Source organism: Macrobrachium nipponense, chromosome 2 (assembly GCF_015104395.2).
Source record: "Macrobrachium nipponense isolate FS-2020 chromosome 2, ASM1510439v2, whole genome shotgun sequence".
Lineage (NCBI taxonomy): Eukaryota > Metazoa > Arthropoda > Malacostraca > Decapoda > Palaemonidae > Macrobrachium > Macrobrachium nipponense.
Window position 1 is genome coordinate 136,408,434 of NC_087201.1, and position 16,011 is coordinate 136,424,444.

A 16,011-nucleotide genomic window follows, 5' to 3' on the forward strand; every position below is an offset into this window, starting at 1 on the left:
AGACTGGGCTATGCCATACTCCTCCATAATGTATGCCCTTCAGCAACCAGTCTCAATCCTCTCAATAATTGCCAGCTTTTGAGAGAGAGATCAGCACCTTCCAAGCCATCTGTGGAGGTGTTGGAGTTATACGCAGCAGTAACAGCATCAGCTATGCTGCAGATATCATGATCAAAGGAATGTTTTTAGGGAAACGCTTACCATACTTTATCACAGCTCTGGGCAAAGGAGAGAAATGGGCTCAGATGAAATGCATTGATACACTGCCAATTAGAAAAGGAAATTTTTTGTGATGTTACCATGGCACATGCTCAATCGGACATTAAAAAGCAAAAACCATGATGACATGACATTAAGTTTACAAAAAACATGAGTGTTTTCCCACACACACACACACACCTTTTGTACTCTTGACATCTTAGCCTCAGTCAATTAAAAACAATAAATAGATTGATGTGTGACGATGTATCAAATTATGTATGTAGTGCTTGTTTGATGATGTGTCACAAAAGCTCTCAAGAAGTCTCATGCCTGCCCACTCACCCCACCCTTCCCAACCAAACTTCTTACCTTCCCCCATACAGGAAACCCTTTCCTTAGTCTACAACCTCAACAATAACCCTTTCAGTCTGCTTATGCTAGTCAGGAGTGTTGCCAACACTTCTTTCAGCCTGGGCAGCAAAGCCAACTGTCCGAGTGGAGTTTAAAAGAATTTTATGTTTTATATATATATATATTACATATATGTATTATATTGTGTTGCTGTGGACCCTCCCGATAACATCAATGTCTGATAAAGGGGAAATCAGACAATTGAATGACTACATGTACTATGTCCAGTTCTTGCAGATTCTTGCCTCCTAAACTCTTGTTTACTATTCAGGTCATGTGTTGCCTTCGGAGAGAAAAACCGCATCCTTGGTGTTGCTGCCAAAAATCAGATGACCACCAATATGAAAAACACACTATGTGGGTTCAAAAGATTATTGGGAAGAAATTACAGGTAAGTAAAGAGGGTCTTTATCTGAGTGAGATAATGCCTCTAGCCTTTTGGGGAAGATTTTCATGTTATATTGTGATGGAAGCTTTTCTTTTGAAATTTAGATTGCATGTACAGCCAAAATGTATAGTGTATATGTACGTACGTGCTTGTAATTCTTTATTGTTGTATTTAAGTTTAGATTTCATGAAGAATTTAAAAGTTACTCGGTTTGATTTTCTTCAGGTTATTTAGCGAGTCAGGAAGCAGATATAGCCATTAACTTTTGATGCGATATTTATGTGGATGTGCACATTCCTTGAATTTTATAACTTGAGCTTAATATGTAAGTATTTATCAATTGTTCCTTTTGATTCTTTATTGTTGTGTTGATAATTATTTTATTTCTTAGGGACCCAAAAGTACAAGCAGAACTGTCACGACTTCATTATCGTGTGGTTGAGCAGCCTGATAAATCTGTAGGAATTGCAGTTCGATATATGAATGAGGAGCAAACCTTTTCTCCAATTCAGATTACAGCTATGCTTTTTACAAAGTTGAAGCACACTGCTGAGCAAGCCCTGGGTATTAAAGTAAACGATGTTGTAATAGGGGTAAGTACACTTCAAGATATTTGTTATGGTACAGAGTTTTGTATGGCATTGATATATTTATGGTATACTTGATACAAACCTTTTTTTTAATTTTTGAAAACTGTAAAATTGTGAGTTCTACTAAAGTATCACCCATATCCAGGTACCCTGTTATTTTACTGATAGTGAACGTAGAGCTGCTTTGGATGCAGCATGTACAGCTGGTCTGAATGTGTTGCGTCTAATGAATGAAAGTACAGCTGTTGCCTTAGCCTATGGTATTTATAAGCAAGACCTTCCAGCGCCAGAAGAGAAACCCAGAAATGTGGTGTTTGTTGACTTTGGTAATTCTTGTTTACAAGTAAGACTTCTACATTTTGTTGATTGGAAATTATGCAAATGTAAATGTTAATAGACATAATTGAAATAATAGTCTAACTGTAAGTTACAGTATACTTTGCTTCCCTAGAATTAGTATTTATGTTGAAGCAAAACATTTACCATACTGTCTTTGCTGAGATTCATGGATCCCATTTTCCCTTCCCAACCAAAGGTTTGTGCAGTTGCCTTTAATAAGGGCAAGCTGAAGATGTTAGCATCTAGTGCTGATTCTAATTGTGGTGGCCGAGATATTGACTACCTTCTTGCAGTACATTTTGCTAATGACTTTAAGTCAAGGTATAAGGTAAGTAGTAGATATGTGAAGATCTTTTTTGAGAAATACATAATTAAAAAAAAAAAAAAAGGAAAAAAAAAAAAAAAAAGGAAAATTGCTCTTTATTTGTACTATGTTTATAGACGGTAATCTGTTACTGATATAGTTCCTGGTTTTGTTTTAGATTGATGCTACTTCAAACCCTCGTGCATGGGTGCGTCTTCTTACTGAAGTAGAAAAATTGAAGAAGCAGATGTCTGCAAATGCTACTGACCTCCCAATTGGTATTGAATGTTTTATGGATGATAAGGATGTTAGTTCTAAGATGAATAGGTAAGAGAAACTATTTAGATTTTTATTGGTTGTTTGTATTCAGATTTTAGTGCAGTTAAGATGTGTAATTTTTTGTATAGAAAATGGATGATCTTTTTGATAAAAATTTTCTCCTGGATATTTCTTGAAAAACAGACTGCATTATCCCTTTTCAGGGCAACTATGGAGGAACTAGCTGGTCCTCTTTTTAGGAGAGTTGAATCCACCCTTCAAACATGTCTGATAGATTCCGGTTTGAAATTAGATGAAATCTATGGCATTGAGATAGTGGGAGGATCAACCCGTATTCCAGCACTTAAGCAGATGATAGAAAAGGTATTCAACAAAACTCCATCAACAACCCTTAACCAAGATGAGGCTGTTGCTCGTGGCTGTGCTCTTCAGTGTGCAATGCTCTCGCCTGCAATTAAGGTAAGCTCAAATCTTAGATGTGCAGTGTGTGTGTTGTTACTACAGATGTGTATCAGGAAATTTATTGTTATTCATTACTGCTGTTATCTGTATGATTGTAACATTGTTTTATATTTGCTTTTGAGTAAATTAAATGGTAACCCTTGCTTGAAAAATAGTAGTTGTTTATATACAAAATTTGATCTGATTCTTCTTGAATGTACCATATTTTTGGAAGATTATAAGAAAAGGTTTTGTTCTCAGGTGCGAGAGTTTTCTGTAACTGATGTCCAGCCTTACAGTATTCGCTTAGTTTGGCAAGATGAGAACAATCAAGAAGGAGATATGGAAGTTTTCTCAAAGAATCATCAGGTGAGTACTCAGGTCAATGCACTTTAGTTAGTATGTATATTTTTTTAAATTTTAGGTTTTACATTATGAAAATTCAGTAAGGGGGAAATAACCTTTAGACTTTGGAATACAATTCGTGTGAAAATAATCCAATTGGGTTTTAATCTCCCAGCTACACTTGGACCATTCTTTCCTAAATGGAATAAAGATAAAGACCCTTGAATTATGCATATGCATACATGTGTTATTGACATGTTAATTTCCTATAGAACTTTTCCAAAAGGTTCAGTTTTTATGAATAAAAAATTATACAAATGTGACAGAATTGTAAAAGATGTGTGTGTGTGTAATTCAGACCAAGACTTTTTAACAAAGCGAATGTATTGATACCTGCATAACGGTATGTTTTTTCTCTATTCATTTATTAATTTTGGTGGCCGACCTTATCCAAGAATTACAGGTTTTGGATTAAGAAAAATTAGTTGTTAACTGTAGATCACTCATTTTAAAAAGGTTGCATACACTTACTGTATTCAGCCATGATGGAAAGTATGTATATTCAGACATGATGTAAAGTATAGTAAGTGCATTTATATACTAATAGTTATAAGAACTGATGAATGCAAACAGGTGATTCTTTTGTCATACTAAGTTATATTGAGCAGTAAAAAGTACAGGTTTACAATCCTTTATCTGTAATTAATGATGATTTTACTGAAGCTTGTTTTGCTTACTATATCTAATTAATGCAGTATACTGCTTGTATTATCCTATTTCTGAATAATTAATCATTGGATCATGCACTATTTGCATCTTTCTAAGGATCATGCTCTCTTTGCAATTTGGTAATGTTTCCATTCTCCTATTTTTCATCTTTCTAAGGATCATGCTCTCTTTGCAATTTGGTAATGTTTCCATTCTCTTATCTGATTGAGTACTACTGACATCTAGTATATTGCTAGTTGCTAGATGAAAAATAATTTGAAGATATATTTTACTCTGAAATTAACAAAGCTGGGTTTAGATGTGCAAATTATTTATTGCAGTCGGTAAATTTTAATGAATTAGAGTTGTCATTTTGCTGGCTTTGGACGTTGCTTTCACTTGTTCCTGAATGTTTTGCAGCCTTCACTATCCAATTTTCTTCTCCATTACTTAGTCAAAAGCTAACTTTGATGCAACATGCATTGTCAATGGCCTAGTTTAATCTTCCGAAATGAAACTTGTACAGTAGGCATAATCATATATTGGTACACAATATATGTACAGGCAGTCCCCGGTTAATGGTGGACTCTGTTAATGGCGATCCGGTTTTGTTGTGCTTAAATCAGCAATTTATGGTGCCATAATGGGCCAAGTTTCAGGTATCGGCGCCATAAAGTGCTGATAACAAAGTTATGGTGCCACCGAAACTTGGTTCCATAAGTGCCATAATAACTGAGTTTCGGTTAATGGCAGTTTTCGCCTATCAACACCCGGCCGATAAACGGGGACTGCCTTTATGTGAGCCCTGTTGTTTATATATAGAACAAACCTTCAGTCTTAACAATAGGATAATCTTCTTGTTTAAGCTGGAAATTGGATACATTGGGCCCCCCGTATTCTTGTTCTTTGGATTCACAGATTCACAGATTTGTGGATTTTTCTCTGGACCAAGTAAAATATATCTTCTAATTATGTTTCCTCTAGCAATCAGTGGCCGTATAGATTTCAGTACCCATTATTCGCGGGAAATTCGCCTATTTGCAGTATTTTTCTATGAGAAATATCCAGAAATTCCAATTTTTTTTTTATTTCATCATAAAATGCACTTTTTTGATAAAACTTTAAAAAACCAGTTACGTATAACATTTTTTTCTGGATTTTTGAGTTTTGCTTACCAAAAAGGTAGTTTTCAGCGTTTTTATAGGGATTCCAACTATTTTGCTGATTCTAATTATTTGCCGCGGGGTTGGGGGGACGGCCTCTGTTACACATCCCTTGCGAATACATGTGTAACCACTGTAAAACAATCAAAGATTGTAAAGCAACGAATATGTGGTAAAGCAACTCATGCGTATGCGAGGTGGAAGCTGGTCACCGACTGGGCTTGGGACCTCATGATGTGTGTGTTTCTTTGACCGCCTTGAAGAGTAGTCTCGCTTTTGTGTTCTCCTTCCTAAGCTAGTTTCTTTGTTAGTCCGTGAGTTGTTTGTGCTTTGCATTCAGTGTGGGCACCTGCTTGTCTTTTATCATGGATTCCCTCAAGAGTTCTAGGTCCCATCAATGCAGGATTTCTATGTTTAAGGTTTTTGGTGTCTTCCATGACTGACCTCCGTACCACTTGCGCAGTAGGTGCCGTTCCAATTTTTGTACTACCACTAACCCTTGCCCGGAGTGTCGTTCTAGGCCTGTGTGGTAATGGAAGGCTTTCTACAAGAAAAGGGACCACCGTAGAGTATCTAATTGTCCTTCTAGGGAAGGTTTCTCACCTCCCTTAGTGGACAGTTTGGCATCCCTTTCTTCCAGAAATTTTCCCTCTGCTGCTTTTGACACACTGTCTCCTTCCTTTTCTTCCATTGATTTGTTTTTGTAAATATTAGAAGTTGCACACAATGATTTTGTATATAACGTGGACCCCTCTCTCGTGGGAGGTAATCTCCCTCTCAGGAGGGCGGAGGCGACTCCATCTTCTTCCTCTGGTTCCCCCCTGCCAGTCCCCCATCCTCCAGGTCTCCACTACTTTGGAGTTGATACTGAGTGGGATGCCATCGACAACTTGATGCTTACTGGGTCGCCTCTTCTTTCACCACCAGTGAGGCCATTGACTCGCGTTTCCATTCCGAATGCTATGACATCACTCCCAGCATCCTCTCAGCCTATGGCGTTGGCTGCTGTTTTGTCTCTTCCACCGCCTGTTCCTGTGATGTCATTACCATCTTTGTCTATGACATCATTGCAATTGCTTGCTGAGCCATCGGAGACATTCATTCAAGCGGTGGTCGTAGATGGAGAGCTCATTCTCCTCGGGTCAGAAGGAAGATTCAGCACTTTGTTGCTTCGTATTCTGGGATTGAGAAGAGTGTTTCAGTGTTCGCCTTCCAGCACGGAAGTGTCTCACCCCCATATGTACTTGTACAGGCTCCAGCTCATGATGGCCTTCACTCTCCGCAGTCTTCAAGCTGATTCTCCATTGGCTCATCCTGTTTAAGTTTGCTGTAAAGATGATAAGGCTCTGATTAAGAGGTCAAAGGTGCCTAATACGCAGGTTGCTGGTCTTGCACCTTTTAGGAGTTCTCTTCCTGAGGCTGTTGCTTCTCCTCCTGTTCTGCCTCCCAGCAAACATGTTTGTATTGGGAATCTCACGTGAGGCTGTGGAAGGTCGCGGACGTGAGGTGGTTTTGTTCCATAGACGTGTTTCTCAGGCCAGTAGGGCTTCTTCGCGGCTGGCGTCTCACCAACTCGCTTATTGACAGGTGAGATGCACCAATGGGCATTTGATAACTTGGTGGAGCTCATGGCCAGGTACATTCCAGGCAGGAGGGGTGTGATGGCCGACAAGCTAATTCTTCAGTCAAGTCTTAGGTATGGAGTGGTTTCTGCATCAGGATGTAGTGGACAGGTTGTTTCATCTTTGTGGAAGACCTATGTTAGACTTCTTCGCCATTTGCTGCAACAGAAAGCAAGAGGTCTACTTCTCGTTGGTCCCGGATTCTCTTGCTTTGATGTAGGACGCTCATCCTTGGGACCTTATCTGTCAGGTCCTGAACAAAGTAATGAGCCCCTGGAATCTCAGGATGACCTTGTTGGCGCCTCTGTGGCCTCTGTCCCTTTTGTCATCAGAGGTTTCAAGAGAAATTCCCCCATGGTAGCAACCTCCTTTGCCAACCTCATGTGGAAGTTTCACCGGTCGGTAGAGTTCATTTCTCCTCATGGTTGGAGACTTATCAAGCATCTCCTGAAGGCGAGAGGCTTTTCTCACAAATGAGCTGTCCAGATGTCCAGTCCAACCTATCTCAGGAGATCTTCCTCAGCAGTTTACCAGGGAAAGTGGGCTGTCTACTGTGATTGGTGTCATTGACGGGGTTTGTCTCCACCCGGAAGTTCTGTTCAGCAGGTAGCGGATTTCCTAATCTTTCTCAGGGATGAGGAAGGTCTTTCTGTCTCGGCTATCGGAGGCTACAGGGCTGGCTGCCTCAGGGTTGGTTCTGAGCCATAAGGGTTTGAATATTGCTTCATCTTGGGAAATCCTGTTGTTCAGGAGTTTCGAACAATCCTGTTCTCCAAGGGAATCTGACTCTGAAGACAGTTTTCCTGTTGGCCTCTGCTTCCTTGAAGAGGGTTGGAGAGCTTTATGGCATGAGTTATGATGTTAAACACACCAGGGGTTGGGGTCTGTGGCCTTTGGATTTGTCTTGGAATTCATGGTTTAAGACTCAGAATCCCTCTGTGCATGATGACAGATGGCCTCATTTTCTATTCCCTCACTGAATGAGTTTGTGGTCAGCAACCTGCAGGAGTTATTGCATTGTCCTGTCAGATCGCTGCTCTGCTATCTATAAAGGACTTGACACCTTAAGAGCCCCAGTGGCGTGGTCGGTATGGTCTTGCCTTTCCCCCTCGGTGGCTGCGAGTTCGTTTCTCATGCATTCCATTGAGGTGTGAGAGATTTGTATTTCTGGTGATAAAGTTCACTCTCAACATGGTTCGGAAGTCACATAAAGCTGTTGGTCCTGTTGCTGAATGACCACTGGTTCCATGCAACGTAAAAAAAACCATACAAACAAACAAACAAACTAACCTAAAGGCTAGGTGTAATAGACTTTTTGTTAGCACAATTTCATTCTGACTGTGCGAGGTGATTAATCAGGCGTATTCCTCACCTGCTAGTTCAAGTCACCGAGTCTGTGCAGGCTAGAGCACATGAAATTGCCCAAAGGTCCTTGGGTCTGGTCATGGCTGCCTAACAAGTTGTGTAGCTCATCCAGTGCTCCTGGCGGGACAGTGTATCTTACCTAAGATGATTGTGTGGAAGGGAGAATGAGGGAGTTGGCTGGTCTCTTCATTTTCTCCTTTTTTTTTTTTTCTCCCTTCTTCCTACGGGCTGGTTTGAATAAGAGACACGTCATATGCTGGAACTGGTGTGATACAGGTGAGTGTGGCAGTCAGACTGGTTGCAGGTACTTAGTTTGTTCTTATCTAATAGACAAATCTGCTTCTCAGTAGCACTTAATCCTCTCTCTAGCATGAAGAGGGGAGGAGTGGTGACAAACACGTTGCCTACATGGTTTGTTGTGTGGTTAGACAGAGTTCTTTTCATGTTCCACGAATGTAATGATTCTGGTCATGTCTTGTGTTTAAACCCTGTAGACTGAGTTTTTAGATACTTGTATGTCTGTTCTTTCTTGGGCTCAGACCCCCTTCTCTAGAACTTGGTCTTCTAGGAAGGGTGGTCAGGTGGGCTGAACCCCCAGCTGGTTCAGGGTAGTACTTCCATCCAAGTAGAAGTCTACCATATTGTTAAGACCGAAGGTTTGTTCTGCGTGTAAACAAATGACAAGTTTTTAATCAACTCGTATATTTCATAGCAATCAAAACTGAGGTAACATTACTGCCCACCTTTAGCCACCCCTCCCATATCCCAGTTTCCACCTCGTAAACCCGAGTTGCCAGATGCCTTAGATTCCTTGCTTTACAATCTTTGATTGTTTTATCAGGTTTCCAGCTGACACTAGAAGATTATCCTATTGTTAAGACCTCAGGTTTGTTGGCTATGAAAGATACAAATTGATTAAGAATTTGTCTCTTTTGGTGACAAAATTTTAATCATCCCATTCGTAAGGTTGGATGATACACAAGTATACATGTTAATCAGTTCTTTTGATGCTGTAGTTGTTATAGTTTCATTAAATGGTTATGTCGGAAATAAAATGTGCATGAGTATATTGGTGCATGCTTCAGTTCTGAAATCTGAAAAAATCCAAGGGCTGAAGCAGTTGTCCCCAAAGGTTTCAGATAAGGGATTGTGAACATATACATGTATAATTGTTTTTTATTGTACAGCATAGTACTCTATAATCCTACAGTATTTTATTAAGTAGTTTAAGGATAGGTATGCTAAATCTTGTGTTGTGTCTAGTCTTGTAATCTTATTGCCTTAATTAAATTGAACTGATTTTCCATCATGTACAGAATTTAATTTTTCCTTATTTAAGCTGAAATTCACTTGGTTGTAGTGGCTGTCAAATATATATTGCTGTCTTTTTCAGGTGCCATTTTCCAAAATGCTTACTTTCTATCGACGAGAACCTTTTGTCCTTCAAGCCCAGTACTCCAACCCTTCAACATTTCCAGATCCAATTATTGGTCATTTCACTGTAAAGAATGTATCACCTGGACCAGAAGGAGAAAATCAAAAGGTAAGATTTTGTTCTTCATATCTATACTGTACTTTTTTATATTATAAGGCAACAGTCTTTTGTTTTCATAAGAAGAAAAATTTTATGGATGAAGATGAGAGATTCTGACTTTGATTTAAAAGTTAATCCTGTACCAAAGTAAATAGGAGTCAGGGTCAAGGGTAATACACACTAATTGTGGCAAACCACATGGGAAAATGTTGAATGGCCAAGCATACCATTGGATTGGCAAGCCTGGTGTTTTGTAATCAGCTTAAGCAAGACAAAAAGGTAATTAAAAATATTAACAAATACCCTAGTGTTGAAAAAAAGCCGTCAGGTTGGTATACTAGAGAGTTTATCATAACCCATTGCTGTTGAGGCAACTATGTCAGAAGTGCTATACTATAAGGAATTGGTTGTACTTTGTATGCATTAGTGTCAGGACGGCTTTTGACAAAAGGATGCTAACAAAACTTCTTAAGGTTGGCTGTACTACAAGAAGTAAGTTGTGGAATATAGATGAGCTAGGAACTATTCCTTTAATATTTACCTTATCGATGAAGGACAGTTCTTCATCTTTTTGGTGAAGGAAAGTGATATGAAAGTGATGATGGAAAGTTAATAGTGCACAACCAAGTTTGTGGAAGCAAAGAGAGTGGTACTGTCATTAATAGAACCATCTGTACTATAGAATATTTTGTACTTGTAAATTCATGACTTATCAAATGGAACAAATGGTACTAAGACATACTCGTGATTGCAAAATAAAAACAAATCACTTAGATTTCAGTTGCTGGGTGTGAATAAGAGGACTAAATTGGCGAATTATCATTTATGTTGGAGGGACACAACTTGAATGAATTATTGTCATAAATAACATCCTCCTGACCTCAGGTTTTTGGTATACCTAGATACTTGAACTGGGTACTACTATAATCTCTTCAACTGAACTAAGAAACATGTAATTCAGTGTTCAGAGGTTGCCATACGTAAGAAAGGACTGATCAGAGCATAAACGGGAGTGACATGAAGCTGTTTGTCAAAAGTAGTAGTCTATCTTTGGTAATGATTAATTGTATTTACTACTGCATAAGAGATCATAGGAACCAGTTTGTAGATTTTCAATGATATATAAGAAGTAAAGATCTACTTATGTTCATAGTATGCATTATTATAGGAGGCATTTGGAATCCATTACCATTCTGTTAGCTTTTGATTGAATGATGAAACTGAACACGTTCTTTTTAGTAAATTTTCATGTTTGTTTCATTACAATTACCATCATCATCATCAAAGGTTTGATATTTTTGTGAAGAAATAGTTTTTGAGTGAGATGTGTTTACTTTGCCGTAATGAGTGATTTGAAGGAGTATATTGTATTATGTGATTGATAGACTGGAAATTTTATATCCACTTACCTTTATTTGTGCTTTGTAATGTGATGGCTTGTTGACAAGCCTGCCACATAGTGATTAGCTAATCTTGAAAGTGGAAATTGATTCTAATGTACTTCAGGGAATGGTGCTCACCTGACTTGAATTTCTCTAATATAAATTCACTATCCTTTTGTATAAGATCCAGTAAATCCCACAAAGCAAGTAAGTGAAAATTATTTAGCTTTTTGCTCTGTAGGGTTACTAAGAAAGATATGATGAATCAGTTTCAGAATTTTGCCCTCTTCTTAAAATAGGTAATACATACATACTGTAAATATTTTACTTGTGTTTGTGTTTGTAGATGTTTGAAGGAATTTGCCTAAATGACTCAGATCACAAATCATGAAACGGGAACAGCGAAGCAAATACAAAAATTATAATTTGCATTGACCTGTGTTAAGTGTCAGTGCTGAAAATGTAAATGTACTCTCAGATTAGAGTATATGGAGTAGAATGAATGAGTTGGAGAAGCAGAATAATTGGTTTGGGTAGTAACAACAAAAAATTTAATGCTTGAAATTCATGATGGACAATGTTTAAATGGTTTCTCTAGCAATCATATAATTTAATGATGCTGGATTCATCATCTAAATTTAAGCTATAGAGAATCTGAAAGAGAGCGTATTTTAATTTCTGGGAAACATATTATTGAAGTTCCTGTTGAAAAAGATAGGTAAGATGTAGGTTTTGTGTTACTACATCATCCCCACACAAGCTGTAAACCAAAGATGTGACATTTGCCCTTAGCAACACTTAACAAAATTCATCTTAACGTTTTGCTATTTAATAGAAATCATAATTGGCATTAATTAAAAGGACAGTAACTTTAACTTGACTTCTGGACTTATCAACTACATTATTAAGTTTGTATTTTGCTGTGATATTACTACTATTTTTGCTTTTTTCTGCTCTGCTACCATAATACGTAGATGGGACATATTTTTAGATTCTCTCAAACTGACTGAAAGTACAGATTCATATATCTGTAACTTACCAAGTTATTACATTGCTCACACACAGCTTGACTCCAGCAGCTCCAAAAATTTGAAAATTGTGGGAGCGCTAGTGTCAGTGTAACTAATCACCCTGCCTACTTTTGGGGTAAGAGAAGAACAAAATCAGCAAGTAGTCAATTGGTTCCTGCCGGCTCTTGATTATAGATCAGGGGTGGCCAGACTTTTGGACTCCAAGATCTATTCTAAAGACTGAAACTCTCTTATGATCTACCATACTACATAATCATATTATTGAGGAAAAAAATTTGCTTATGTTTTTGTATGTTTATATAGGATTGTGGGGGAACGGCAATCGACCAAACAAGTGGCCGCGATCGACTGTTTGGCTACCTCTGCTCTTGATCATTTGTGAGCAGTCTGCTTTGGTTTGGTTTCCGTTTACTTTTCCTACAAATCTTTTGTCGAAGTACTGGTAGCCTAAGGCTTTGTATTTTGTTTTTAGGATTTAGTTCTCTGATTAGAGACAATAATTAGACCACTGATGGTTTTGACTTATTGAGACTTACATTCTCTGTTCAATATATCTGACACTGTGCTGCTAGCATGAGGTATTTAGCAGCGAAAGTTGTCATACAAGATTGACGAAGAAGAAGTATGACTCACACACTTTGTGCATTGATTGCAGGGATAGGAGTGTTCTAGCGAAAAGACTTGCAATGAATGTGAAGGGTGGGATGAAAAACAGTGGAAATTGTTAGGTTCTCATTTGTCTAAATTGGATAGAGGTAGTACGTAAGCTGGCCTTTAGAGTCGAGTCTAAGACGATAGGATTTAAGACATTTGATAGTTCTACTAAGTCTGTAGATAATTTAGATCAAAGTACCTCTATGCCTGCTCCCGATTTGTCACCTATTCCCAGTTCTTCGACTAATTTACCTGTTCCATACCCAGCGTCCTCGCTTCCAGAGTTGGCAAACTCACTGTGTGACCTTATGGATTATGAGGATAGACAAAGGTCATTGGTGTACTCCCCTGTATCTGGGAGGGAGTGGTTATTCTGTAGGCCATAGTGGGGTTGTTGTGGACTGCCCTCGGACGATCATCACCTCAGTTTGACCTGTTGTATCCAGGTTACGATGACGGATAGCCACTGGAAAGGCAGCCAAAAGGAAGTGCACAGGCTGTCCTCAAGTTCTGAGGTGTACAGGCAGTCCCTGGTTATTGGCCGGCTAGGTTAATGGTGATTCAGTTTTTTGCGCCATAAAATCGGCAGTTTATGACACCATAAAGCCATATTCAAGTTATTGGCACCATAAGCCACCTATAATAAAGTTATGGCCTTATAACATACCTAACTGGTGCCATGAACTGGATATTGGTGCCATAAATTGGCGAGTTCTGGTTAATGGTGGTTTTGGCTTATCAGCAACCCCGCTGTTAACCAGGGACTGCCTGTACAGTCCTGAGAATAGGCGCCAGTGTCTTAATGATGAATCACGGCAATTGAAAAGGCCTGCATCAGATTGGATGGCTCTTCCACAGTGCCACTCTGCAAGTTCTTACAAGAGTCCTCACCCCTCTCTCCAAATGGTTACACCTGCAGGGAATAAACATATCCCTTATTCTGGACAGTTTGCTTCTTCGCTCACAGTCAGAGTATACTCCTCAACTTTCAGATGTCCCAGCTGGTTCCTTCTCGGAAGATTCTAGCTCAGTCTTTTAACATAGGGGATTGGATCTCTCTTCAAACCCTGATATCAAGGACCTGTTGAAGTCTTTTCTTTTGATGAAATCTAAAAAGGACAATTCTTAAGTGTCCTGGAATCTGGATGTGGTCCTTAAATGGCTGTTGGGCCCATCATTTGAATCACTCAGGATGTCTTTCCTTATGAATTTAACTAAAGACTTTTCTTCTTTGTGTTAGCCACGAAGACTTTTCTTTGTTAGCCACGAAGACTTTTCTTCTTCTTGTTAGCCGTGGCTAAATGCAATAGTAAAATGGGCTTCTCTCAAGGGATGCAGTTTGTTTGCGATGCAGATTGTTCCTTCAACTTGAGAATTTCGGTGAAGAATGAGGTGCTATCCAAGCACTGGCCTCGTTCTTTCACGGTTAAGAACTTACATCCCAGGACAAGAGGAAGAAGAGAGGGTCCTATGTCCAGTTAGGGCACTGAAACACTACTTACATAGGCCAGAAAAGATCAAGGATACTTTTAACAACCTCTGGTGATCGGCTAAGAACCTGTTTCACTCTGTCAAAGAATGCTTTTTTTGTTTGTTTTGAGAGATTTAATTAAAGGAGCACAGTCCTAGATCCAGGAGGAATTTTTACCAAATTTTAAGTGAGAGCACATGATATCAGAGGGGTGCCCATGTACTGGAAGTGCAAGTAAATTTTTGTCTCATTACTTGAAAGATGCAGAAACTGTATTAAATGTTTGTAATACCTTCAGGCCTTTATCAGTGGCTGGCATGTATTAGGGGAAAAATCATAGGAAGCTCTTTTTCTCCTATCATTTCACCTTGACGTAAGGCCCTAGGGGCTATACTGCTATGGCACTACATGTCAAGGTGAGCGCCAACTAAGGCAGTACAGTGCCCCCCCCACCCCCCCCTTTTTTTTTTTTTTTTATGCATTTTACATTTTAGTAGTCCATTTTGTCATGGATTTTTTTTATGAAAACATTATTCACTTTTCCACCAGGAACTTTCACTAATTTGCTCTTTTTCTCCTTGTAACCTTTATCTTGTAGAGCAGGGGTCTCCAAACTTTTCAATGTAAGGGCCACACTATATATTTCCCACATTTATGCGGGCCAAAGGAAAGAAAAATCAGTGTCAGTAATTTAATTTCCTCAAATATTACAGTATGAACATGGAAAAATTAAAACATATCTTGTTGTAAAAAAATCAGGGTAAACTAAATAGATTCCTGCCTTTAGTTTTATGCAACCAAATTAGTGTGACGAATGATACTGACGTTTTGACTTCAAAATTTCATAGAAATCAGGTTCCAGATTAGATGAGCCAATGGTAAGAATTGATTTCAAATGATCATCAGACAAATTTGCTCGATAGTTAGATTTCACGTACTTCATTTTGGAAAATGTTTGTTCAGACAAGTATGTTGTACCAAAAATGGACAAAAAACTACAAGCAAACTTTATCAAATTTGGAAACTGATCTGGCTGCAGGCATTTATAAAACTCAATCAGATTTCCTTCTCTATACTTATCTTTCAGTCTGTCATTTGCCTGGAGATCAATAATTTCCATTTGAAATTGAGTTGGAAGATTTTCAGTATTGCAGTCAAATGGATTATGAAAGAGCCTGATTTCATTTGCTTTGGCATCAAGGTCAGCAAATCGCTCCTGAAACTTTTTTCAACTCTGAAATTATTTCATTTGCAAATGAAGAAAGAAATTCAACTTTACTTTCTGCATGAAATTTTTCATAACATGGAAAAGAGCAAAATTCTTAACTTTTACCTGGCCTTCAGGTAGCGCAAGTTTTGTTCTGAATGCCTTGACATGAACAAAGTAGTCACTGATCAAATTTGTTTTGCTTTGCAACTTCAGATTCAATTGATTCATATGACCTGTCATATCTGCAAAAAATGCCAATTTCCAAATCCATTCACATTCTGATGCCAGTTGTGCGATAATAATTTTTTCAAGGCCACCACACAGGGATTTGTTTGCCGAGCCAGATAAAATTATGTGGCGGGCCGGATGTGGCCCGCGGGCCATAGTTTGAAGAGCCCTGTTGTAGAGCAACACTATTTACTAATTACTGTATTTTTTCATATTGTGTTTGACTAAATACTGATTTTTATGATAACAATTGTTTACAGCATACTTATGATGTAGTAATGTATATATTTAGCTCATTCCAGGTTGGGCCCCATACTGAGCATAATAGGGGTATTTGAAATGATA

The 16,011-nt window shown here is 38.5% G+C and overlaps 1 protein-coding gene across 2 annotated transcripts in view; it reads left to right on the forward strand.

Annotated features, from left to right (window-relative positions):
- LOC135221023 (heat shock 70 kDa protein 4-like) overlaps positions 1–16,011 on the forward strand; it is a 37,268-nt gene that overhangs the window by 14,416 nt on the left and 6,841 nt on the right. For both annotated transcript variants that reach the window (XM_064258744.1, XM_064258745.1), the window contains exons 2-9: positions 884–1,003; positions 1,392–1,593; positions 1,736–1,933; positions 2,126–2,257; positions 2,412–2,560; positions 2,716–2,971; positions 3,215–3,322; positions 9,550–9,699. In XM_064258744.1, the coding sequence (XP_064114814.1) occupies positions 884–1,003; positions 1,392–1,593; positions 1,736–1,933; positions 2,126–2,257; positions 2,412–2,560; positions 2,716–2,971; positions 3,215–3,322; positions 9,550–9,699 (1,315 nt within the window). The remainder of the gene's footprint in view (positions 1–883; positions 1,004–1,391; positions 1,594–1,735; positions 1,934–2,125; positions 2,258–2,411; positions 2,561–2,715; positions 2,972–3,214; positions 3,323–9,549; positions 9,700–16,011) is intronic.